We start from the raw sequence: 25,351 nt of genomic DNA on the forward strand, positions 1-25,351 counted from the left end.
GGGAAGGGCAGCAGCTCTGGTGACCTGGTTTTCCACCACAGCATCGCCTTGCCCTGGGGAGCTCCTGGTGCGCTCAGGCTGATGTTGGGCTCCGTGGCCTCCTCGGGAACTCGGTGCCAGCTGCGTCCCGCCCGCGCTGGGAGATGTGTTTGGTTATGAGGCCGGACAGCTGGGGAGCTCAGGAACTGTATCTCCTCAAACAATGCGAAAATCTGATTACAGCAAGTGTCACTGGGCATCACTTAGCTCTTCCTCTGCAGCCCCAGCCTCTCCTGACAGCCATAATAGATCTCTCGGATGCATCCTACACGGGAATAAAATGCCCAGTCAAAAGCGCTTAAAATCCCTCAAGTTTTGGCTCTGCTGATCACATCTCCTCACCAGCTCGGGCACTTTCGGGGCCACCCAGCCCACACTGAGCCTCATTAGGGCTGTGCAGCCGCGTTCCCAGGCGTGGGCAGTGAAATGTGTCTGGATTTTGGCACTTGGGAGAAGAGCCATTGTGTGCCAGTCCTCGTCCCCTCTGGCCATGTGCTCCCAGGGCTCACTGGCGCTTTCTCGGAGGCTTGTGAAAGGGACCTTTTGTCAGGGGAGTAGAAATCCAGCAGCAAACAACTCTCAAATTGGGAAACACTGCTCTTGGGGCACTTATATTTAGCTCTCTTGTAGCACTGTCCCTTCAATTTATCCTTGTGCTTTTGTCCCTTTAACCACGGGCACCAGGGTCTGAAAGAGAAAGATGCCGATGAGGAGCAGCAGCTGCTTCTTGCAGAGGTGAAGGTATTTTTAACACAATGCCCGAGAAAAACGAGCTTGTTTCCTCCACCCTTCAGTCCAAATCAGCCTGTGAAGAGGCTCTAGAGGAAAGAGAAGCCCGTGTATGTCTCTCCACAAAAGCATTGTGGAGACAAAGCCACATACAAAGGCTGGAGAGGTGAGTGAGATACACAGGCAGGGCTTTGTCCCTGCTGTGACTCACTGAGAAGCCAAGGTGCTGCCAGGGAGGCAGGAGAGTCATGGATATTAATTTAAAACATGCAGGGTGGCCAGGAGCCCAGCCCAGGCAGAGGAGAGGATGAGGGCCGAGTCACAGCGAGCCAGGTCCCTGTCAAACTGAGCCTGGTTTTTGTTCTTTTAAATATTTATGGAGCCCTGTAGCACCCTGTGCTGTGGCCTGCGTTCCCTGAGGCTTTGGAATCAGATAAAATGTCCAGAGCAGGCTTTGCATCTCTGTGTGATGCCACTTCAGAGCCGTCGGTCACCTTCTGCTTTGGCTGCCACGCTGAAGGTCCCCCAGACCCACGGGGACCTGGGCAGGGTGGGGGTGGCTGCTGGGGCTCTGCTCCACCTGGACCATCCTCGTTGGGGTCAGGGCCTGCCAGGAGTGGGATGTGCAGGGACCAGGCACCACGTTCCAATGAGCACCCCCAGCTCCAGGGGTGCCAGCGTTGTCCCCCTGCTCCCAGAGACCCGCAGGAGCAGCCCCCTCACCTCCAGGAGCTCCTCTTCACTGAGCCATGGCAAGCTCTGGGGATGTGCCCACAACTCACCAGTCCTGCCGAGGATAAGCTTTCTCCCCACCCCTTCCCTATCTTTAAAACATTTGTTTTCTTTATCAGGAGCTGGCTGGGAGCAAGTCCAACAAGTCTTGAGTTCAGCTGTGCGACCCCTCCACTCGCCAAGCAAATCAGCCCAGATAAGATCTGGACCTCTGAAGCCAATTGTAATTTAATACAGCTTAAATTGTAAACATCCAATAGTGGCAAAGGAAATATGATCAAAGCCATTGATTTTTTGTAGTGACACAGTGTCTTTTTGACTAATTCCCAATAATGAGAAAATTGAAACCTGTTCGCAGATATTAGAGGCCTAAGTGGTCAAGTAAATAATTAGCAAGCCACTCATTTAAGCTCTGAGTATGAAAGACCATTGATGTCCTCACTTTCAAGTAAAATGCTAAAAGATGCTGAGCATCTTCTTGAAATAAAATGGGGAAAAAATCACTTCAGGCAGCAGAAGATGGATTTCTGCTGGGAGAGCAGGATGCTTACTGTAGAGAACAAACAGCTTTTCCCAAACTGCATCAGCGCAGCACTGCTCATTTTCTATTGTGCTCCCTGCATTCCTGGCCCTGGGATTAATGGTGGAGCCCTGAGGAGCTGGCCTGGCACAGCATGGCAGGGAGGGGCCGAGGTGATGCTGGCAGCAGTCACACACCCTGGGTGTGTTGGAGGGGCTGATGCTGGCAGCAGTCACACACCCTGGGTGTGCTGGAGGGGCCGGAGGCAGCACAAGGCTGGGTAAGCAGAGCCCTGAGACATCCCTCCCCAAGGAGAGCGTCCTGGGCAAAGCGTGTTTGGCCATTTCCATTCAGGAACGGCTTTGTAGTTGAATGTGTTTGATATGGGCTGTCTGTGGTGCCATAACAGAGGGGAATTCAGAGCGCTGTTAGAGCCCAGCTGACTCCCCTTTCCATCTGGAAAGGGCAAAGTACACCTGGGAAGAGGTTTCAAGAAATAGAAGCAATTTGTTCCTGCTTCCCTGCGAGAGGAGCTGCTCCTGCCTGCGCTGAGCATGGCACGTCTCGCTCTGTTCTTCTCTTTGCTGGAGGAAAATGCCTCACCTGGAAACAGGGGCACAGGGAATCCATTGGGCTTGTGTAGCTCGTGGTGCGCTGCTCTGTGTGCTGCAGCTGAGGCAGATGCCAGGATTTAGTGGTGTGTGTGAGAATTATGGACTGGAGGGCACGAAAGCGAGGTTTCTGGTTTCCCCAGCAGACAAAATACCTGCCTGATTGCGGGCCCTGCAGAGGCTCGGAGCCTTTCAGAGCCGCGCTTCCCTGCCAGGCATCTTCGGTGGGAAGCTTGCCAACCCCCCTGTGGAGACAGCATTCAGGTTTGTCTGGATTTCCACGTGCTTTCAGGTGTCAGGGTTTCAGCTGCACATCTCAGCTGCCGTTCCAAGCGCAGAAATAGGGTGGCCAAAAAATCAGGATGCAGCAGATAATGGTGCCGGTCGCGGCGGAGCGGCGATGCTGAGGGTGGGAAGCCACCGATTATTGTTCGTGCCAGGCCCGGGCTCACAGTGGATGTCCTCAAAACAGCCGCACTCTTCCCTGGCCCTTCAGCCAGGAATGAAAAGGCTTTCATGGTCTGCGGGGGCGGAGAGCACAATTTAAGCTGACCTGGCTCTGGCTGGGATTCGAAAGGTCACTTTGAGTACGGCGCTATCTGAGCCCATTGATTTAAAAAAAAAATAAAATAAAAAAAAAGAGCCCCAGCGCTGTATGGAGGGGGCAAGCGGGGGAGAGGAAGCGAAAATAGCTCCGGCAACAGTCATTGTTTAAAACCAACAAAGAGGCACTGAAAGGCTCCCTGCTCGCTGCCATCAATAGCTGTGGCCAGGCAGGGCTGGAGCGGCTGCCCCGGCCAGGAGCCCCTGCCCGGCACAGGGGCAGGGGACGGTGATGGGGAGCACTGGGAGAGCAATTCTCCTGCGGGAGATGGAAAGGGGCTCAGCCCAGAGAAAAGGGGGTTCAGGGGGATCTTCTGGCTCTGCACAGCTCCTGCCAGGAGGGGACAGCCAGAAGGGATCTGGGATCTTATCCCAGGGACAGGAGGAGAGGGAACGGCCTCAGGCTGGGCCAGGGCAGGCTCAGGGTGGGCAGCAGGAGGAATTTCCCATGGAAAGGGTGGCCAGGCCTTGGCAGGGGCTGCCCAGGGAGGGTTGGAGTGCCCATCCCTGCAGGTGTCCAAGGAATGCCTGGAGGTGGCACTCAGAGCTCTGGGCTGGGGACAAGGTGGGGATGGGGCACAGGCTGGGCTCGATGGTCCTGGAGATCTTTCCCAACCTCAGGGATTCCGGGATTCCCTGGAGAGGGCACAGAAGGATTGGCAGCTCCCTCCTGGTGGGCAGGGCGGGTGTGCAGACAAACCCAAACGGAGTCTGAGGGACCAGCCACGGCTGAATCATTGCTTGAAAGCATCCGAGGCCAGGAAAGGAACGATTTGCCCTAAAGAGCTCAGCCCACTGTCAGCTGCTTTGTGAGCATTAGTGAATAATAAGGAGTGAGAGCAGCATTAGCCCTGGGTCCGTGCGCTCATCTGTCACGTAACAAGGGAAGTATTGGCACACTGTCATGTTTCAAACAGTGCTGATCAATGGGTTTAAAAAAACAAACGCTGCAGCCTGGCCCCTGCGTGCCCGGGAGCAGTGCTGGCTGGCTGGGTGGTGGGGCTGGCAGTGCCAAGGCAGCCCCTGCCCACCCACCCACCCTCCAGCTGAGCAGGGCACAGCCCCTCTGCTCTGCCTGGATCCCACGGGCAGGGCAGGGGCAGCGGTGGAGACCCAGGTGTTGTCTCAGTCTCTGCGGGGCTGGTCCCCGGCTCCGTGCCCTGTGAAACGGGGACAGGGACATCTTAGAGGTGCTCTGGGGTGCTGAGGGGACATCAGAGTCACGGGCTGTCCAGCTGCTCAGGCTGGCAGTGGGAGAAGCCAGGCAACTGCCATGCTCTGCCTGTCTCCCCATCATTAACTGCCGTGTGCAGCCATGGAGGTTTCTGTGGCCAAGAGGGAAAAGGGAACGCTCAAACTTTCTGACTGGATTAGACAGTGGGAAAAAAGAGGATTTTGCCCTGGCTGGTGGTGAGCAAAGGTGGAGGCAGCATCTCCTGGTCTGGGTGTCTGAGGGAAGAGCAATGAAAGAGCAGAGGAGAGCTCACACTGACAGCTGTTTGGGAAAGTGATATTTTCCTGTTGACTCAGAGGGGGAGAGGACAAATGGATTGAGGGATGGGAACTCCTCCACTCCAGACAAAAGCCCAGAGGAATGCACCCAAGGAGGCAGAGCTTTGCACCAGCAGGAAGGAGCTCAGCAGAATCCCTTAATGGATTCAGTCCTTCAATTTTCCTCAGCTCTTCCAGGCTTTGGATATAAGCAAGGAAAGCAAGTTTAGGCGCAGATTATAAAAGTGATGGATCTACAGAAACAGGAGAGGTTTGAAGGGTTGAAATTTACTGCGAAGCCTGGCCCAGAAATAACCCTCTTCCTCCTCCTCGACATTTTTTGTCTCTTGTGCAGAAAAATGCAGCTGGTCAGTGTGACAAGTGGAAACTGGAGCTTTGTCATTGCTGGGCGATGCTGAAACAATGATGTATGGCTGGCGATAGATCATGTTGGGTTTCCGGAGAGCAGCGAAGACGAAGGCATGAGACTAATTCATGATGCATGAACACATTGATCTTCCTGGCTCTGGAAATACAATGTAATGAACCCCCGCTAACAGATCATTTTTGTGCCACTGCACTTCACTAATATCTAATGATTTCACCTTGCTCTGAGATAAAATATAATTGTATGGGAGTTCCAGCTTTGTTCTTTAATACTCGCATAGAGTTAACGAATTATGTTTTCCTCTGTAGCTGTCGGCAAGTTGAGACAAGCTTACAAAAGCCCTGCAATTACCAGGCTAAGATGCATGTTTAAAACCGTGTGTGTGTGTGTGTGTGTGTGTGTGTGTTTATGGATAATGGCTCCATGCTCAGAGCCTGGAGTGCTGCTGGGGGCTGAGCAGGGCAGGAAGGACACGGAGGATGCTGAGCAGAGGGCGCCTGTGCTCAGGGACTTCTGGGTCTCCTCTGTCCAGCTCAGGGAATGGCAGGAGCTTTGCAATGGCAACCTGCAAATGCTGCTGTTCACAGCATCCCGGCTGGTGGCCGGCAAGCCCAGCAATCCCATTGGAAAGCACAGCTCTCCTTTTATCTCCCAAAGCCCATTTGGAGATCAGCCTGCCCCTGTCTGCCCTCCCAAATCCCCAGCCAGGCAAAGCCTTTTGCTTAAGAAGATAACTTTGGGGTTCTTTTGTGAGTACCCCCGTGAGATCTTTGCACTTCACCTCAGGGAAGGTTCACACTGAGATTTCCCTGCTTGTTGTGTGTCTGTGGCAGCCACTGTCTCTCTCCCCAGCCTGTGCTGATGCCCACAGCCTGTCTCTGGAGGTGAACAAGAAGGATGCTCCCCAGTGAGGAGGAGGGCAGGTGGAAAGGAGAGGCCAGATAAGCACTGAGTCTCAACAGAGCCTCCTTGTTCTGGCTTGAGGGGTTGGTGGCCCTGGTGTCTGTCCTGGAGCAGCACCAAGAATGCTCCTGGGCTCTCAGCTCTGGCCAGTGGTGTGCCAGGACCGGCCACTTCTTCCTCTGACCCCCCGGCAGTGTTTGTCTTGGCCCCTTACCTGTCTGCTGGGCTGAGCGGCTTTCCCGGGGCAGGAGGGGTAAACTCCTGTTTGCTGCCCAGCACCTGCTGCTGCTGGGTCCCAGCCCTGGCTGTGCCTTTGGAGCACACGCCAGGAATGAGCTGGAGCACAGATGGGAGCTGAAGGTGAAGATGTTTGCGAATTCTTCAAAGGGAGCCTGGCTGGTACAAAAGGAGTCACTGAAAACCTAACTGCTCCTGACAGGGAGAGCTGCAGTAATGCTGAACCTCATTTGAAATTCCCTCTAGGCTAAGTAAGGCTCTTCCTTTCATGTGCAGTGTTTGGATCCCTTCTGGGAGACCTTTCCTCTGCACCGCGCTCCGTACGTGTGGTGTTGACAGATGATTAAGATGTGAAATCTCTAAAATCAGAGGAACAGCCCCAGTTTTGCATTGTGTGCTCAGGTGTTTATTCACCTTGGTGCAATCATCTCAGCCTCATTTTTTGGCTCAGGACCTGCTGCCTCTTGCAGGAGTGATGTACCAGAAGGAAAACCAGTCCTTTACTGGTGGTGGTGTGTTTGTAGTGGATGGCTTTACTGCATTTGTTGGTGTCCTCAGAGGTCACTTTGTGAGCCTCACTTTGTGCAGATGGGGAGCAGAATGTTTTAGAGAACTCAAACCCTGTTGTGTGATTTGGGGAACCAGAGATTGCTGCTTCTGCACCTTTTGGATGTTTCCAAACCCCAGGGTCAAAGAGCACCACTGGGATGGAGCTGGGTTTTGGGGAATTTAGGCGAGGCAGACAACACCCATGAGACATCATGTGGTAGGGACGATAAGGCCTTTGTTGGGATCAAAAGGGGGGATTTTTTTTTCTCCCAGCAGCTTATAGAAAACAAACAAACAAGAAACCCCAAATAATGTGCTGTGGTGCCTGTCTGGAGCGTGGGGCTGGGCAGGCAGTGCCAGCGTGTCCCTGGCTGCCCCCAGCAGATGCTGACACTGAAACTGAGAGTGGGGCTCTCCCCAGCCCTGCTGTAGGACACAGGCTGAGTTCAGGAGTGGACTGTGCCGAACCAGTGTCAGGGGTGCTGGAGCCCTCCTCACACAGGGCTGTGGCTTCCCTGGCACTTATTTTGATGTCTTCCTTCCTCCCCTGCCTGTGATCTCAGTGTCTTGACTTTTCCAGGCACTTTTCTCCTATAAGAATATTAAACACACTTAAAAAACACTTAAATGCTAATGTGGAACCTGAAAAGAGGATGTCAAATGTGCGAGGCACTCTGAAGACATGATGTCTCTGTAGAAGGGTTTGACCCCAGTAATCTAATTTGCTTTACATTTAAAATGATACTTCATTCTCCTATTATAAGGCTCTGTGTCATTGGCTCATAAAGATTACCATTTCTTGTCTTCCAATTGTAATAAATCCCATTCAAGCACCCTCTTGATTTGAAATTTGTCACGACAACATGCAGAGGGCACAGTTCCTGCATTTTATGGTGCGGGTGCATTAGATACTCATCTGCAGGAAGGATGATGCAAGAGCATAAAATGATTTGTCCCTTTCCTTTCTCAATTAGATACGTGTTTAAAAAAAAAATTAAGAATCTGAATTATAGCTTACTCCTCATTCTCCAGCAGTGAAAAGGTTGGGCTGGCAGGGGAGCCAGGCTGGCTGGATTGGCCCTGCTTTACCCTTACACTGAGGAATAATCTGTTTTTTTTAAAACCATCTGAAAATATTTCATCTTGTTTCAGCAGACCGGGGAGTTTTAGCCTTTCTGGCTGTGCTTGTTGGAGATGAGAGGAAAGTGAGTGTTTGGAGCCTACACCTTATCAGGCACTAAATGCCACAGTCGAAGCAGCTCCTTGTGCCAAAACACGGGGCTGGATCTGGGGCAAAAACGAGACTTTTGGGTAAATTCAGGTGTCCCAGGGTTGGAAACACCCCCTGCCCCATATCGGGGTGAGTCAGAGCAGTGTCTGTCACCCCAGCTTGGGGAGAGCAGAGCTGGAGCCAGCCCACTCCTCTTTAGGGCTGGGACAGCAACGCATGGAAATGTTCTTTTTTTGGGGGGTCTTGAATAAATCCATGCATGAGACTTTGCTCAGGGAGAACTTTTATACTTTTAGTATCTGTTGTTCCTTAGGGTTTGGTTTTTTTAACAAAGGTTTTAGTTGAGCAAAGAATCCCATCTGTATGGCTTTTTTATTAAAAGATAAAAAGCTGGAGTTCACAGGAGTTAGCATTAAGTCACAGTCCGCAGCAATCCGAGGTACTCGCTGGCTGGGGACTCTCTCTGTTTATTTCAAATACCCCTTTATCATCCTGTTGAAAGAGCCCTGTGCTCTGTAAAGCTCAGCCAATTGAAAAAAGAATCAGATAATGAAGACTGATGCTGCACTGATGACAGCCCCTCAGATCTTCAATAGGATTGCTCCAAAATCAAAAGACTTTTGCGTTTTATTGTCACACTCGTGGCTCAAAAATAATTAAATGGAATCTTTTAGCTCTAGAAACAAAAATGAAAATTTAAAAACACCCCCCCACACCTGCAGGAAAGGGGCTAATGGGAATATCCAGTGGGTATTGGGCTGGATTCTGTGTGAATTTGCAGATTCTGTGTGAAAAGCTGGTGACTGCAGCAGGGGCCCAGTACATGTGTGGTGGTACAGAGGGTGGTAGGACTGGCCACCAACCACCAGAGCTGCAGTCCTGATGGAGCTGGAGAGCCCCACGTTCCCTCTGTCCTTGGCACAGCTCTGAGCTTCAGCTTCCATTTTACCTCTGGAAACTTTGAACAAATTCCCTGCTCATTGCAGTGGAAGGCAGATAAATAAAATATATTGGGAGCGATTTGTGCTGTAACTAAACCCTGAATTTATAGAGGGAGAGTGTGGCCAACGACAGCTTTGTCACAGCACATGAAAGCCTGGAAATTAGGCTTTGCACTTTTACCTGATCCTAAAAGAGGCATTTTCAGCCCCCCAGGCTGGGCACAGGTGTGAGGAGAAGCTCTGTGGTCCCCCTGGGGGTCCTGCTGGAGGAGGGGACACGGCACACCCGGCTGAGATGTATTTTAGTCAAGGCATTAAATCCGAAATGCTATAACTTGATTATTTCTTCTGCAGACTCCTTTTGACAAAACTCCTCCATTTTCAAAGAGTTACACAGGATTTAGCCCCGCACCGCTTTCATGTGAATTGTGTGGCTAAAGTTCCATGCAGCTCTTTGAAAATTTCAGAGCCGGCGCTTTGCCCAAGATCGACAACTGTTTTATTTCTCTTGACAGAAAATGGTGAGAGAACAAACACTGCCAGGTGTGGGGGAAGAGTTTGGTCGTGGGCTCTGCAGCACCTTTAAAGTGAGGCTCAAAGAGCCACACAGGGATGGCAACTCCTGCTGTACCTGCACGAGTTCTGTGGGATCGCCAGGAAAACCTGGGTGGCTTCGGGTTCTTTTTCCCTTCTTACACGTAGGGATGTAGGGAGCAGCACTTTGGGTCCCTTTGTCCATCCGTGAAACCAAGGAAAGGGAACTAATTGATCATTGGTTTTGTAATCCCATCCCAAAACGGCTCCTACCGTAAATTCGTCTGCAGTGGATGTAATTAGTGTCAGTTATTTGTAATTAGCCACCCCTTGGGTGATGCTGTGTCCCCTAAGACCATTCCCAATGGTGGCAGTGGCAGTCCTGGCACCAGTTTGCACCAGGATTGTTCCAATCCCTGGCCCAGTGTGTTGACAGCAGCTGCTGCTCATCCATGGATCTAAGGCTTCATCCTGCTTCCAAATGCCACTCCAAGCATGTCCAAGCCACCGTCCTGTGCTGGGCACAGGGGGATAGAGCACAAATCTTCTTGATCCTTCTCCTGCTTTTCTCTCTGTGTCTTAAACTGTGGGGCTTGGCTCTGTCTCTGGAATTATACCACAGATTGGAATTCTCATTTTTAAGTTCATTTCTGCTCTGATTTAAAGGCTGAATTAACAAACAATGGCTTATTTGGTTTAAAATGCAAAAACACCATCTGGTCTTTGAGATGTGCTAAACCGCAGCGGGGGGAGCCAGAATGACACATGGGAAGGGTCCCCAGGTGGCACGGGTGAGGCTCCCAGGAGGAATTCCTGCCGCTCTTGACCCATGTCAAGGCAAGGAAAGCTGATCTTTGGATTGGGCATGGCTACAGCTGCAGCTGGTGGCCTGGGGACAGCTCGATTTCAGGGGATGCAGCACTTACAGCCCTCACTGCTGACAGCTCAGAGCAGCGTCCTGGGAGCTCTCCTCTGTCCCTGGCTCCTCTCCTCACCCTTATGCAAAGTTCTGGAGAGGCATCCACAGGCATTGCTGGCCCTTGGGTTTTCCTGGGCCACAGCCTTGCTCCAGAGCTGGCACAGGGCTTTGCAGCATCCCTGGCACGAGTGAGTCTCAGAGTGAGTGCCCCCTCGGCCAGCAGGACTCAGGGGTGACCTCATCCCCCAACACCCTCGATTACACCCCCCGTGCTCGTGGGTCAGTTCATTCTCTGTGGTTTTTCGTGCCCCAGCCCCGTGCCCGCGCTCCCAGTGCCGCTCCTGGCTCCGTGCTGTCCCTGGCTGCTGGTGATTTGATTTAATGCAGCTTTCAATCACTGCCAACGGGCCTCGTGCTGCAGCAGCATCACTGCTAAACACCCTGTGACAAATAATCTGAGGCTAAGCTTCCAGGACAGAGGAAATCGCTTTCCTCTTGAAATTAAAGTTGATGCATAATGGAAGGCACTAAGACGTCTCCAGCAGGAGCATCGCCAGTTTGAGCCCGTCCCGAGTCCCCGTCCGTCTGCCGAGCGAGACGCGGGAGGTCAGGGAAGTCATTTCCTGGAGTTCAGGATTTGCAATTTGCATTCTATAATCTCCCGGCCATTTACCAGCAGATAATTTGTCATGGTTTGCTTTAGCTGTTGTGATATTGATATTTATTATGCAAATTGTATTTCCTACTACTTATTGTCCTCACCCTCGGAATACTTGAATTATTATAAACCTGTTTAGTTAATGTGGGTTGTCTCTCAATTGATGTCTGAGCACAGCGGGTCGCAATGTGTGGTACCGTGCAGGGGGGCTGCACTGGGTATTTAGGGACAGGCACACAGGACACCCGGATCTGGGATGGCACAGCAGCCAGCGGAGCTGCTCTGCTGTGCTTAGCGGGGCTGGAGTCCTCCTGGAGAGGAGGGAATTTGGGGTCCCAGTGCAAGACAAGTGCTTTCTCACTAAGTGGGGTGAAGCTGCCTTAGTTACGGAATTATCATGGTTATGGTGGCCCAAAACTCTAGCTGTTGGGGGGAAACAGATGTTTGGCATGCTGTGGGGCAGAAAGGCTTGTCATCATGGGAGACTGAGAGTGGCATGGGGAGGTGGGGATAGAGGGAGGAGTGATGCCCCAAACCAAGTCCCCCGCAGCACCATTTTGGGTTCTCTTGGGTGTGAAACCAGCTTGGTTTCACATTCCAAAGGGTGAAAGCTCTCTCCAGCCCCACAGTGTGACTCAGTGCTTGCCCTGGGCGGTTTTAACCTCAAGCTTGGCAGGATCTGGGATGATGAAGCTGAACTGACAATTCACCTGCCTCAGGTTAACTTGGAATAGCCTAATTAATAAGGTTGGGAATATTCGACATCCTCTGCGTTTGCTCCATTAACGCTTGCATGGACCCGTTGTCACCGATTCTGTGGTTCCATTCCTGGTGCCCAGGGTGGGGGGAACGCTCGGACCCCTCCCGGGCGGGATGAATCCCCCGGTGACCCCGGGCGCTCCGTTTCCCGTGTGTTACGCTCCAGCTGAGCGCTCAGGGGAACGGCAGGGCTCAGTTCCGGGGCTTCACTTGCTCATTTGCTCCGTTTAAATCCGTTGCGTGGGTGAGAAATCCGCAGACAAGGCGGGTCGGTTGCCGGGCTGCGGTTACCGGGCCCCGCTCGCCGCCGCCGGGGGGCTCGTGGGCTCCGGCCCCTCCGCTCCCCCGGAGCCGCCGAGGCTCAACACCGCCTCCAGCGGCGCGGGGCCCGCTCCGGTGGGAGCGGCGGGGCCGGACACGGTCCCGCGGGGGGACACGGTCCCACCCGGGGCAGAGAGGGGCACGGACACGGGGGGAACCGCGCGCTGCTGAGCGCGGGGATGCCCGGGGGACAATCCCGGCACGGAGAGCGCTGGCGGGCGTGCACCGCGGGAGGAAGGGTGGCACCCCGGGAGGGGGACACACACCCGGGAAAGGGGGAAGGCTGGGAACGGGGTGAGAGCTGCGGGTCGGTGCGGAGCCCGGGAACGGGGTGAGGCCCGGGGTCGGTGCGGAGCCCAGGGTCGGTGGGGGCCCGGGGTCGGTGCGGGGCCGGTTGGCGGAGCGCGGGCACGGCCCCGGCAGGGCGCTGTCCGCCCGCCCGGCGGGGGTCGGGCCGCACCGGCGGGGGTCGGGCCGCACCGCCCCGGGCCGCAGCGCCCCGGCCGCGCGGGCGGAGCGCGGGCCGTGCCGCCGAGTCCCCGCCCCGTGACGCGCCATCTCCCGCGGGCGGCGGGCGGCGCGCGGCGGCGGCAGAGCGAGGCAGGTGCCGGCGATGGCGGGTCGCGCCCAGCCCAGCGGCCCCGCGGGCAGCGGCGGCGGCGCCCCGGGGCTCCTCCCGCTGCTGCTGCTGCTCCTCTCCGCCGCCGCCATCATCCCCCGAGGTAGGACGGACGCGGCCGGAGCGCACGGGGAACCGCGCGGACGGGCGGTACCGGGGCGGGCGGCGCGGGGAGGGAGGGTCGCGCTCGCGGATCGCGGCGGCGCTCGGGCCCTCCGGGTTGCGGCGGGTCCGGGGCGAGCCCGCCCGCTCTCCTTCGGCCCGCGCCGTGCCCGGAGCGCTCGGTGGTCCCGGGGAAGCGCCCCCGGCGGCGGGAGCGGCGGGCGGGCTCACCCGCGCGTGGCGGCGCGGCGCGGGCAGCCGCTGCCGGTTTCCATGGAAGCGGCTTCTCCCGCCGCCCGGGGGGTCATCAGCGGCCCCGCAATTAAAAACTAATTGCTTTGCGCGCCCCCTCTATCTCCCCCCTCTCCGCCCCCCCGGTGTTTGCGGCGGCGCGGGGATGCTGCACCCCTGCGGGAGCGGGGAACCTGTTGGAATCTGAGTGGAACTTGCGCGACGCTTCGCTCTCCCTCTCCCTCTTCCTCTCTCTCGCTCCCTCGTCCTCGCTTCCCGCCCCTCTCTGTCCTTCCTCTCCTCTCTCCGCCGGTGCCCCCTGCCGCAGCCGCGCCCCCCGCCCAGCCGGGCGCGCTCGGGGCGATCGCCCGGCTCGGGCGCTGCCGCTGGAACGGGCGCTAGTTCAATGTGGCTAACGAGGCTCCCCGAGCGGGGCCGGTTGGGTCCTCTCCGGGCACCCCCGGGGTGCGGTGTCCCCGGTGCGCTGGGCGAGCCCCCCACCCCGCCTGGCATCGCGCCCCGCCGAGCGCGGCAGCCGCAGCGGCGACCTGCGCTCGTGTCCGGTGGCTTCGGTTCGAGCATCCCCGTTAACGCCGCTCGCGTTTCCAGTATGTCCGTGGGGCGGCACGGGGCCACGCGGCCGTAGGAGCGGGTGCTGTGTCCGGGATGTTCGGGAAGAACAAGAGGCCATTGAACGATCTGTTGAATCCCGCTCGTAGGAAAGGGGGGACGAAGCCAGCCCGGCGAACAAAGAGCTTTATTCACAGCCTGTGTACATGTCCATGCCTTCCCCGCTCTTCCCGGGCGGCCTTTTTGGTGGGGTGCTGGTGGGGGGAGAGCGCCGGGGTCGTTTTCAGCTTGTTCTCCCTGCGAACGGGGCCGGGGCTGCCGCTCTCCTTGTCCCCGACAAGGGCTGCTCTTCCCGGCTGCCCCGAAGGGCGGCTCTGCCCCGAGGCCGGCGCTCCGCAGCCCCGAGCCCGTTCCGGGGAGCCGGAGCGAAGGGAAGGAGCCACGGCGGCGGCTCTTGGAGCTGCGAGCCGGGAAAGCGCCCCGGCTCCCCCGCGCCCGGGGCTCCTGCGGTCCCTGTGTTGTAGCTTCTCCGATGTCTCGTCACAAGGTGCTGTTTGTGTGCTCGGTGCTTTTCGCTGCCTGCTGAGTCCCCCGCCGGTGTGACCTGGGGACTCTGCTACTGAGAGACGCCCAGATTTGGGAATACGAGCCCAGCTCTAGAACGGCCGCGTTCATCCTTTGTTTTGCTGTCTTGCTCACCTCAAATTCTCTAAGAGCAGTTTTTAGCTGGAGGTCAGAGTGATCCCCGGCAGGCTCAGCGTTTTCAGCGCTGCCCAGCCAACGGGTGGAACTGTGGGTTGGGATCGCAGAGCTGCTGAAGGGAAACAAAAGCAGGGCTGGATGCTGCTCGCAGTGGCTGTGCCTGACCCGTGCTCCGGGGTGAGAAGCACCGCACGGCGTGAGCTGAGGTTGTGGTAAGACAGATATTGTGTGGTTGCGGTGCTGTGTTGTGAATTGCAGGATAAAATCCCAGACTGTCTGCATTTAGGTAAAATTTTCTTACAGTTGAGGACCTTTTTTCCTTTTTTTTCCCCCCATTCTCCCCCTTTTCCAAGCTAACAGTGTTAGCTTCAGTGTTCTGCGAAGAGAATTAGCGTGAGGTGGCAGCGTCAGCGCTGAGCGCAGAGTGCTGTCGTTGTGTCTCCTGCACGGTTGCCACCCGAGGCACAGCGGTGCCAGCGCTGTGTCACCGCCGTGGTGGCACCCCGTGCTGCCGGTGCGGCTGAGGGTTCTGCTGCCTCCGTTCACCCAGGCGACTGGAACGGCAAAAGGCAGCAGCGAGGCTGGCTTTGGCTTTGGGACGAGCCTGTGCGATCGGGTGGATCCGTGTGTTTCTGTGGTTCCTCTCCAGCAGCTCTCGATTCTTCGCGGTTCATGGAGCTCCTGATGCCCCTGTGCAGCAGGGCGAGGGCTGAGGAGCGCTCTCGGCTCGCTCTGAGGCGCGTGGGCAGAGCTGGGCTGGAGCTCGGAGTCTGGCTGCACCGGCACTCGGCACTTCAGGGAGAAGAAGTTCCCAGCAGAAGCCTCAGGAGGTGTTGGAGACGGCGCTGGCGTGGAGCCGCGACCTGGCCGTGGCACGGAGCTGCGAGGGGCTGCCCAGGGCCGGTTGTGGCCGCAGCCTGCGTGTCTGCCCATGCCAGAGCGGCCCGGGAGAAGCCCCCCATGAAGGCAGCGAGCGTTCCCAGCGCGGCTGCGCTGAGCCAGGCTCCTTTGTAAACACAGAGTGAGTTTCCAGGGAGCCTTTGTATGCAAGCAAGGCGAGTCTGCCCGTCCCCGGCCTTCAGCAACACGCGCTGCGCTCTGCATGCGACGCAAACACCGGCGGGGAAGGGGCTGGGGAATAAAGTGATCCATCTGGGTTGCAGCTTGGGCTCATTTGTCTTGCATGTAGGCAGTTGAGCCCAGGTTTATAAGCACGACAATCTGCTTTGAAACCACTGCCAAGGAGGCTCCTGAGAACAGGGAGGCGAGGAGATCGCTCTGCTCCGTGCGTGCTCTGCTCTGCTCTGCTCTGAGGAGGGGCGGCTGTCGGCACCTTCTGCAGGATGGACATCCCCGGGGTGACGCTGCTGGATGGACGTGGCCGGGATGGGCGCTGCCGGTGTCCCCATGGCACGGGTGGCCGCTGTCGGAGCGCAGAGGTGGCTGCGGTGACAGGAGGCCGAGAAGAGCCGCGCTCCCCGGGGACCCCCGGCCGTACCAGCGGCGTTCTGCTGGTGCTGCGCTGCCGTCGCCTTTGTTTGCCTTGCGCTGTCTTTGCTGGTGTGTAAATAAAGAAGGCTTTGTAATCAAACGGCGCTGGCTCCGTCAGCCGGGCGCTTGGCGAGCCTTCCGCCGGCCCTGCCAGGACCGGTGGGGCCGTGTCTGTGCCACCGGTGAGCTCTGCCCTATTGCTGGGTGGAAAATGGGTCAGCTCCTTAACCCTGCGTCTGCCTGAGGCCACGGAGTAAAGCCTGTGTTCCAACCCGGATACACCCTCTGGTTGAATGGACCATCCAAGCGCTCCTCAGAGCGCATCTTGCTCATCAAAAGCGAACCCTGAATGTAGGCAGAGTTTTCTGGATGTTTCTCTTGAATGGCTGTTTCTCTAGGGATTATTGTCAGACTTTGTAAAGGGGTTTTGACAACCTGTTCCTCGTCTGGGTTCTGGTGGTACTTCTGTCAGGAAAGCAGGGGCTCCCTCCTGTATCCAGACATTTCGGTTCCTGCCTGCGGCTCCAGATCTGAGCAGGCTCCAGGAGAGGAGCGTGAGGCTGCAGCCTTCCCTGGAGCCAAGCCAGGAAGTGAATACCTGACACAGTGGTTTGAGAGCACAAGCAAAGCTGGACACACAGCCGGTGTCTACTGAGAAACTGGATGCTACCTGTTAAAAAAAATAAGGTGTGCTTGTTCCTCCGGGGGACGTTGTGAGGTGCAAACCCACCGGCGCTAAATAAAGGGACGCTGTGGAAACCTGCCATGAAGGAGAGACCCTAGGTGGAATGTTGTAATTAGGAGTGGTATGTACTTGTTTAAGTTCCATAAATCAGTCTCTTTCCCGGGGTGTAATTGCACGCTGCAGAGAGCAGCTGTGCTGCGGTTCCTGGGGAGCTCCAGCACAAAAGCTTTGAAGGTCGCCCAGCGTGGGCTCAGCGCTTCGGGGCAGCGTGCTGGGGAGAAGGGTGGGTTTGGACGTGTGGCAGGGAGATGCCACGAGGCTTCCCTTGCTCTCAGCTCGGGTAAGAAACGCAGTGCCCTGCCCCACTGAGATCAGCCGCGTTTGTGGTTATGCCACGAGCTGCATTTAGTTATTCCAGCTTTTAATTTGCCAGGGCAGGGTGAGCCAGGCTGCCATACTGTGGCTGCAGGCGGCTCCTCTGATGGCCTTGCCCATGTGTGGCCACCACTGCCTGCTCTCAGCCTTTTCTGCTGTGGAAACAGTTTTTCTTCTTCCCGGTGTCCTCGTTACCTGTTGAACCTCTAGGTTTTCCTGCTGTGTTGTCCATCAGGCTCTCAGATCTTTGCAGGATGTTGAATTGGGTGTTGGGGAGCCTGCAAACCATGGTACACTGCTGGATGAGGCTCTGAAGACTTGAGTTTTGTGTCAGTCCTTTTCACCCATTCCAAATTCCAACAAGGAATACAGACCTCCAAGGAATTGGGTTCTCGGGGTTCTCAGAGCTGTTGCTGAGCCCTCACCACATGCTCACCCACAGTATGTGGCTGGTGGCTGCTTGCATTTAAAACACTTGGCTGGGTTGTACCAGGGACATTTGCTGTCCTCCACTCCTGGCTATTTTAGACCAACAATGTCCCTTTGTAGGGTTGGGCTGGCTATTTTTACTCTGTGGTGTGGTTTTAATTTACTGTGTTCTTCTGTGGTTGAAAAACTTGAGCATTACAAAGACTCTGCCCTTACCAAATTCTCAAGGTGAATCAGAAGAATATTTGATACCCCATTAAGTTCCAGTCTGAGGGATCAAAGAGATACTTAGGCACATCTCTTTACTCAGAGATAAAAAACTTTTGTGGGCTGTAGCTTAACTGGAAAATGTCTTTAGTTTTGCTTTTTTAGGTGTTTTTTTTTCCCTGGAAGTGCTGGCAGCTCCTCGGTGCTGTCGGTTTGCTGACAGTCTCACACAGAGGTGCTGCCTGCTGGCAGGTCTGTGGTGGGTTTGCTCTGTCCTGCCCCTGTTTGTGGGTCCTGCCCAAATGACACAGCCCAGGTCCCCCCTCCCCTCTTGGTGGCAGTTCCAGCCAGGTGCCAGCGTTGGAGGGGGAATAGTCTCTTTACAGTAAACGACTGCCAGTATGTTGTAAAGCCCAGGTGTGCATCTGGCAGTGGGAAAAAGCTGTGTTGGAAACTCTCCTCCTGCCAATCCCAGCTGTGAAGTTTGCCCTCAGCAGTTACACTCCTGGTTTGAGCCTTCCCTAGGAAATGTCCCATTTTCTGGAGCCCCTGGCTGAGCGGTGGCAGCCGTGGGGGATGGAGATCTCCCTGCAGATCAGGGAGATGCCATCAGAGCCAAGGCTGCCTACAGGGTCATGTTGCCTCTTAAGGTTGTGCTCAGACTGGAGGAGTGGGGTGGATAAACCCCGGGGTTCAGGTTACATCTGGAATAAACTGTTCTGATCTCGTGGTGTCCTCTTTGAGCAGTTAGTGAGTGCCTGTATCTGATTTGTGATCTCCTCCAAGGTCTGCTTCCAGACTGGAAATGTCACTGCATTCCCCACGTTGTCAGCAGGGCTCTCGAGCCTGTGTCTCTGGACCTCTGCAGTGGGGCCTTCCCTTCAGAGAGGTGCACTTGGGTGCTGATCCCAAATGTGATGACTCTTGGACGTGAGAGACCTCACATTTGGTGCAGAAACAGACCTTTTTGTTAGAGCAGTAATGCTTTTATAGAAATGAATTTTTCATGGGCAGCATGAGGCCATTCTGGGGCTTGGCAAGCTCCAGCAAGGCTGTTCTGGGAGTGCTGGTACTGTGGGTGGGGGCCCAGGGGGGTCCTGGGACCACCTCATCTGAGAGGTGGGTGCACCCCAGACCCCCGCTCCTGTCCAGCTCTTGCAGTGTATATCCCCTCTCCAAAGTGTGACAGGAAGAAAGAAATATGGAGCAGCAAAGTGACATTCCCTCCCTCCCCTTCTCCCCCCGTGCAGCAATAGAAATACGAGTCTGAGTCTGCAGCGTCAAAAGAGAGATCAGAGTAATCGGATCAAGCATGAGGAACTGCTTGTTGCTGCTTCCCTGTTTTTAAATGAGGCTGCCTGGCAGCTTCCCTGGCAGAGCACTTTCAACATTAGTCGTGCTCAGCTTTGGAGCTGGGGTTGCAGCAGAGTCGGGCTCTGTGAGACCTGGGCTGGAAAGGGAACTTTCTGCGTAGCCTCTGGGCTAACACACAGAAATAAAGGCTCCCTGTGCCCCCACGGCCCTGGTTTTGTAGCCAAGCAGAGGCACATCTGTCCCTAATTCTGCAGAGAGAGCGCTCTCACTTCATGCATTTATCACAGAGCTGCTGCTCTGGGATGTGCTCCGTGATGCCAGTACATCCCTGACCTTGGAAGAGCACGGTGGCTTTCTGCAGAGCCCTTCCTGCCTCGCTGCCCTGCTGTGGTACGGGGTAACTGGGCAGCAGCTGCCCTTTGTCTGTGGAGAGGTGTTGAAATGGTCCAGCTGGGTCAAACCAGGGGGGAGAGCTGCTGGCTCAGCTGCAAAGGCTTCTCTTCTCTCCAGGCTTCTCTGTGCTCGCTGGGTGCAAGTGGACATGCATCCATCCATGCATCCATCCATCACCCATCCATCCATCCATCCATCCATCTATCCATCCATCACCCATCCATCCACCCCAGTTTTTAGTGCTGGCAGTGCTGCAGAGCATGTGTAGGGTCACCTGCACTGCCTGTGGTCACAGAAACCCTCTGTTGCTCCATGGAGTTTGGTTCTGAGGCTGTTCCACTAATCCTAAATGGTTTCATAGTAATGGGAACCTGGAAAATCCACATGTAGAGAGCTCTTGCTGTAGCTGGGTTTGTTTTGCATTTTCATTCTAAGCTTTTTTCCTTGGAAACATGGTGGGACCTCTTTGTCCGTGCTCCCATTGCCTCTCTGACGTCTTCATTCGCGTTGGCTAACACAGACATGATGTTAGAAGCTTGGTGGAAGTAGGGAAGCTCCCAAGGGTTACCCCTCCTGCTTTTCCCCTCTGTATGGAATTAGGTGCTGCTTTCAGCTGTTTGAGGACAGCCTTGCCATGCACTCTCAGGCTGTTTTAGGCTGGAAGCCTGTGCGCTGGTTTGGGTGTCAGCAGCTCCTGAAGAGCCCGTGCCGCGGTCTCTGCCCGCCCTGCCCGGGGAGGGCTCCGGGTGCCGTGGGGGTGCCGAGATCCCCAGCGATGCCGTCTCCGTTATCGGCTCCTGGTGACAGCCTGACTGGGCTCCCTGGCGCTGGGGAAGCTGCCTGACAACATCAAAGCCCTGAACACTTGTCATCACTGGCCGTCAGCGCTGTCAGGCGCAGCTGCTGGGGACGCTTGGTTTGTTAGGACTCCTCAGAGCCAGGCAGCTTTTCCAGGGTGGGCTCAGCAGGAACGAGCAGAGCCAAACCCCTGCTTGCCTTGGGAAGAGTTGTCTGGTGTTGGCTTGACAGCAGCTCTGGGTCTGCAGGCAGATTGGTTCCTTTGCCAGCCTCGTTTGTTGCTGCTCTGTGCAGCCCGGAGAAGCAGCATGCTTCTCCACGCTCCACATCCCGGGTTTGGGAAATCCAGGAGGATTCCTGTCCTGCAGGGCGAGAGGCAGAGCAGATCCGGGTCTGGAACAGAGCAGCCAGGCACTGTGACACCTCTGCCTCGTGTAGGTGCTTGCGGTGACTCGTGCTGGGATGGAGCAGAACCTGTGTAACCTGCTCCTGCTCCTTGTCCCTAGTCACTGTTGGAGGCTGGATGCAGGGAAGATTTCTCTTGGTGCATAAAATGTGAGTGTGATTTCTCCTTTGGCACTTTTCTCTTCTGCACTTCGTTTACTGTGATTTTATGGACTGCTTGGAATGAAGGCTCGCATCATTCAGAGTTTGTGTCTGCAGGGTCACGATACACAGTGGCTTTTCTTGCCCTGTCATAGTTAGAGACCAGTTTTCCTCAGCTCCTGGTCCGTGGGTGGCTCCAGAGGAGACGTTACTCATCCCTGAGTAGGCAGAACCACCGAATGCGAATCCCACGCTGAGGTTGCTGAGCTCTGTCCACACAAACAGCTTTTCCTTCGATTTAAAGGTCTTACAGCCTTAATCGTTCCCTAGAATCTTTAACAGAAGGTGCAGGTTTAATCAACTCCCTGAATCCATAACTGCCAGGTATTGCTTCCTCAGCACGAGGAGCGGAGTCGTGCCTCTCCCTGGGAAGGGTGAAGATTAAAGTGGGATAGACGGGAGATTAACAGTGTTCCCTTCAGACATCGCCAGGGAAGGGGGGAGACGCTCCGAGACCAGGAATAAAGGAAATACTTGGAGGCAAATCACTTACTGCTCTGTAGGAATCCGTGGAGGAGCCTTGTAAACAGAGGCTTTATAGCAAACCCAGTGCTGTGGCTCTTAAATCACTCTGGGAGAATTTTGGATGCAGAGTTAAAGGATGGCTCACTCCTCCAGGCTCTCATTAGCAAACTGGATCCAAAATTTTCATGTTAACACAACATGATGTGTGCGGAATGCAGCTCAGGAAGGTCGGTCCAGCTCTCAAGTTTGGGATACTCTGTTTTGTGTTGAGGTTGGGTGGGTCTATTGATCTCACTCCTCTTTTGGAAGGGGGAGGTTTAGCAACAGTCCTATTAAATGGGATTTCAGTGTTTCCTACAGAGTGACTCATTTTAAGTTCCTACGAGAATAAATATCTTGTGGACAGCCTGTTGTATTCACAAGCCGCTGCTTCTTCCTCTCCTTCCCCTCATGCACTGCACCCCTCTAAATCTGACTTCTTTGGACAAGGCAGGATAAGGAATTGAAAATAGTTCTCCATGGAGGATGGGGTCTGTGGGGGTGTAAAACTCCTGTCCGAAGGCAGGGAGTGGCTGAAATGATCCTGCAGGACACAAATGAGGATTAATAAGCTATTTTCAGCCTGGTCATTTGCTTCTGCCCAGGGAGAGCCCAGTGGAGTGACAATCCAGTGGGTGTCCTGAGGGAGGAGGGGATTTTGTGCTGGAATTAATGTGGATGTTGGTGTGTGTGCATGGACAAGGAGAATATTGGAGGAAAGTGGTGGGATCCTCCTCCTCCTGGATTTCACTGCCCAAAGAGCGAATCTTGCTGAAAACTGTCCCTGAATCCTCTGGGAAACCTTTGGAAATGCAGCTCCTCATCGCTTTATGTAAAATGTCTTTGTAGCAGTTGAGGATGCTGGCGTCCATTAAAGACACAATCCAAAGCCATGTGAGAGTTTTAATAACTTGGTATTTTTGTTGTGCCAAAAAATCCAATTACATACGGAATCACTTTTCCTTTATAAAGGTCTGGGAAAGTGTTTGCCTAAACTGCTGTAGAAGCGGCATTTCAGTGAACCAGCTGAAAAGTCATTTTTGTCAGTTTAATGGGTATAATAAAATGGTCTTTCTTGGGAGGGTAAGGGAGGGGGACAGAAAAGCCTCTCTGAAATTGGGATCTTTTAATTTTAAATTGGTTCCTAGGATTTATAAGGATTTCAAAGGCAGATGGAGAGGGAAGAGCTCTGGGTAGCTGTTGAAGCAGCTTGTCCCTGTTTTTCTGAGAAATGTACAGATCCCACAGATGAAGTGTTTACGAAATGGACATGACATACACACGCTTATAGAGAAAATGCACAAAGCCAAGCACAAGGTGGTGGTGTGGGTGGCTGGGGGCTCGTGGCTGCAGCAGGGGCTCTGCTGCCGTGTCCTCAGAGCTGTCACTGATCCTGGAGTGCCATCGGTGCCTCTTTCACACCCAACGTGGTTCTGTTTGTCTGGTCTCCTTTTGGAGTGGCTTTTTTCAGCCTTCATTTGTCCAGATTATCAGCATGCAGAGGAGAGCTGCCTGGTATTTACATGATTTAGTTGTAAATATGGTTAAGTGTTGATAGATATTGTTGTCATAAGTGCTTACAGCTCCTGGACTGATTACTGAATTTCTTATGTGGAAATCTGTACAAGCTCGGCATGCGAGCAGCTTCCCAAGGGAGGTGCGAGGAAGGAGCTCGTGGTTTCCGTGTGGAAATCAAAGCCCAGATGTGGCTGGAGTGGGTGAATTTATGGGGGAAGTACTGTCGGGTTTGGCTGGCAGCAACTGGGGCTCCGAGGCTGTGATGAAGGGAAAATAAAAGGCTCTTGTTCCCTGTTTTTGAGGGAACAGATGCTGTTCTGTGGAACAGCTATCTGGGGCTGATATGCATAGGGAACATCTGTAGGGCTGTACACCAGGGCTGTGGCTGAGGGATGCTCATCGCTGCCACTGGGCTGACGAACAAATGTGTTATTTGCTGGTAGTTTTATTTTTAATTGGCTGATAGGCTCTGCTTGAGCTGCCCTTGTTTAGCAGTCTTATTTCCAGAACGTTTTACATCCCTGCTCAGAAACCTGAATTTGCAAACGAGTGTTTCTGGGAAATGTCTCTCTGAACGCAAAAAGCCTGGATTTGGCAGAATCCTCTCCGGGGGGTGAGGATTGTGGAGGGCTCTGCGATCTTGATCATGGTCCTGAAAACCTGTGGCTCTTTTGCGTTTGCCTGCAGAAACGGAGATTTGTGGGGGTGGTCGGGAGTTCTGAGGCTGGGACGGTTATTGGGATAAAACATGGCAGGAGAGGCCAGCTGTGTTGTGTGCGGAGGGGATTTGTGGATGTGATGTTCGGCTCAGTGCTGAATTTAGGGCAGAGATAAAAGCCTCTCCCCAGCCCGATGTGCTTCTGTGTGTAATGCCAGCACTTAAATCCTCGCAGCGCCGGCTCGACTCGGGCTGTGGGAGAGAACCGGGGAGCTGCACGTCCGTGCCCACCCTCCCTAAATGTGTTCCTTGCTCTAGAGCTGCTTTCTCGGGAGTGCAGGCGAGTTGGAAGGAGCCTCTGTTCCCTCCCAGGCAAAAGCTGTCCCTTTGCAGGGAGCTGGAGCGGCGTGTCTGGATCCGCAGCGAGCTCTGGCAGCCGCTCCGCCTGTCAGCCCCTTGATCCAGGACGGATTTGCCTGAAGGGGGAAAATCCCCCAAAACCCTTCACTTGTGGGATCAGGAGGGAAGGGAGAAGAGCAGCCCCAAGTACTTAGTATGGGCAGTGTGAGCTTTGCGGAGTCACACATCCAGATGGATTACATGAGGAACTTGACATCTTGTTTAAAAACAAATCATTCATTATGTAGCAGTGAATAATCAAGCATTACAGTTTCATCTCTGGAGGTTCCTTTTTTGGTTGGAATTTTGATAGTTCAGTAATTAAAAGCTGTAAGCTATTACACTGTCTACATGTTGATCAATTGGTAATTAAAAAGTTGATGATAGATATGGTATTTCATGGGACTGGTTGGTTACGGTCAGATTTCCTTCGTGTGTTTTGAAAATTGTCGTTTAACTTAACACTTAAACGTTTTTCAATATTCATGGGCTGTTTTACTTGATTTTTATAAATGCCTTTTAATGATCGCAATTTGCATATGGTAATTTAGAATCGGAGAATCGTTTAGGTTAGAAAAGCCTTGTAAGATCATCGAGTCCAAGCATTAACTCAGCACCACCACTAAATCATGTCCCCAAATGCCACATCCACACGGCTTTTAAATCCCTCAGGGGTGGTGACCCCCTCCAGGCAGCCTGTGCCAGGGCTGGACAACCCTTTAAGGGAAGGAATTTTGCCAATATCCAACCTAAACCTGCCCTGGTGCAGGATCTGCTGAACCCCTCATGGCTGAGGCGCTTGGAGGTGAGCTTGATAACACAATCAGGGATAAAGCAGTCCAAAATGAAGGAAAACTGGGTTGGTAATGGCCTCCGTGATGGAAGATTCATTGCTTCAGGAGTCTAATCTGAGACCAAAATGAAGCCCAAACCTGACAGTCTTCAGAGCATAATGCAAGATTTACTGCTCTGCCACGCTCAAGAGATTAAAAATAAAAACAGCCATCCTCCAAAACACCCTTCCTGTGCCTGCAAAACTTAGGGAAAACCAAGGGGTTTTGCTTCTTTTGAGTAAAAAAACCCCAAAATAACCCCAGACAAAATGGTTTTGCCCTGTGTTTGCAGAGTCCTTTTCCCAGTGCGTGGAGCTGCAGAGGGGGGATGATTTGGGGCTGGCTCTGGCAGTGAGGAGTGTGATGCTGTGCTGGGGAGGGATCCTTGCCCTGCTGAGGCCATGCACTGCCCTGCTGGTGGGTGATCCTGCCTGGAAGCTGCTGCCAGGGCGTTTGCTGGGTTGGGAATCCTGGAGTGGCCCTGGCTGGCGCTGGTGTGGGGCTGGCACCATGCCCTACCTGAGCTGCAGCCCTGGCACTGCTCACCCAGCTTGGCGTGCACAGGGAGAGCTGGAGGTCCCTGCCAGCCTGATCTAGTGGAAAACACCTTCCCACTGAGCCTGTCAGTCCTGAAGAAGCCTGGAATGGCGGGGGAGCTCATCCCTGACTGCACACCTGAGGAGGTGCCTGGTGCGGGTCCTGCCTCCTTCATGGTGAAGCATCCTTGGCACTGGACTGGTCCAAGGAGCCAG

The 25,351-nt window shown here is 54.5% G+C and overlaps 1 protein-coding gene across 12 annotated transcripts in view; it reads left to right on the plus strand.

Annotated features, from left to right (window-relative positions):
• The first annotated feature begins 12,716 nt into the window (after nt 1-12,716).
• The window catches only part of CADM1 (cell adhesion molecule 1), a 132,420-nt gene continuing 119,785 nt past the window's right edge, over nt 12,717-25,351 (plus strand). For 5 of the 12 annotated variants that reach the window (XM_030291032.4, XM_030291030.4, XM_030291036.4 and 2 more), the window contains exon 1: nt 12,718-12,887. In XM_030291032.4, the coding sequence (XP_030146892.1) occupies nt 12,779-12,887 (109 nt within the window). In that variant the 5' untranslated portion in view covers nt 12,718-12,778. Of the gene's footprint in view, nt 12,888-25,351 lie in introns of all 12 variants that reach the window. The other 7 variants (XM_030291028.4, XM_030291031.4, XM_030291040.4 and 4 more) reach the window with 3 other exon arrangements.

This window comes from Taeniopygia guttata, chromosome 24, assembly GCF_048771995.1.
Source record: "Taeniopygia guttata chromosome 24, bTaeGut7.mat, whole genome shotgun sequence".
Classification (NCBI taxonomy): domain Eukaryota; kingdom Metazoa; phylum Chordata; class Aves; order Passeriformes; family Estrildidae; genus Taeniopygia; species Taeniopygia guttata.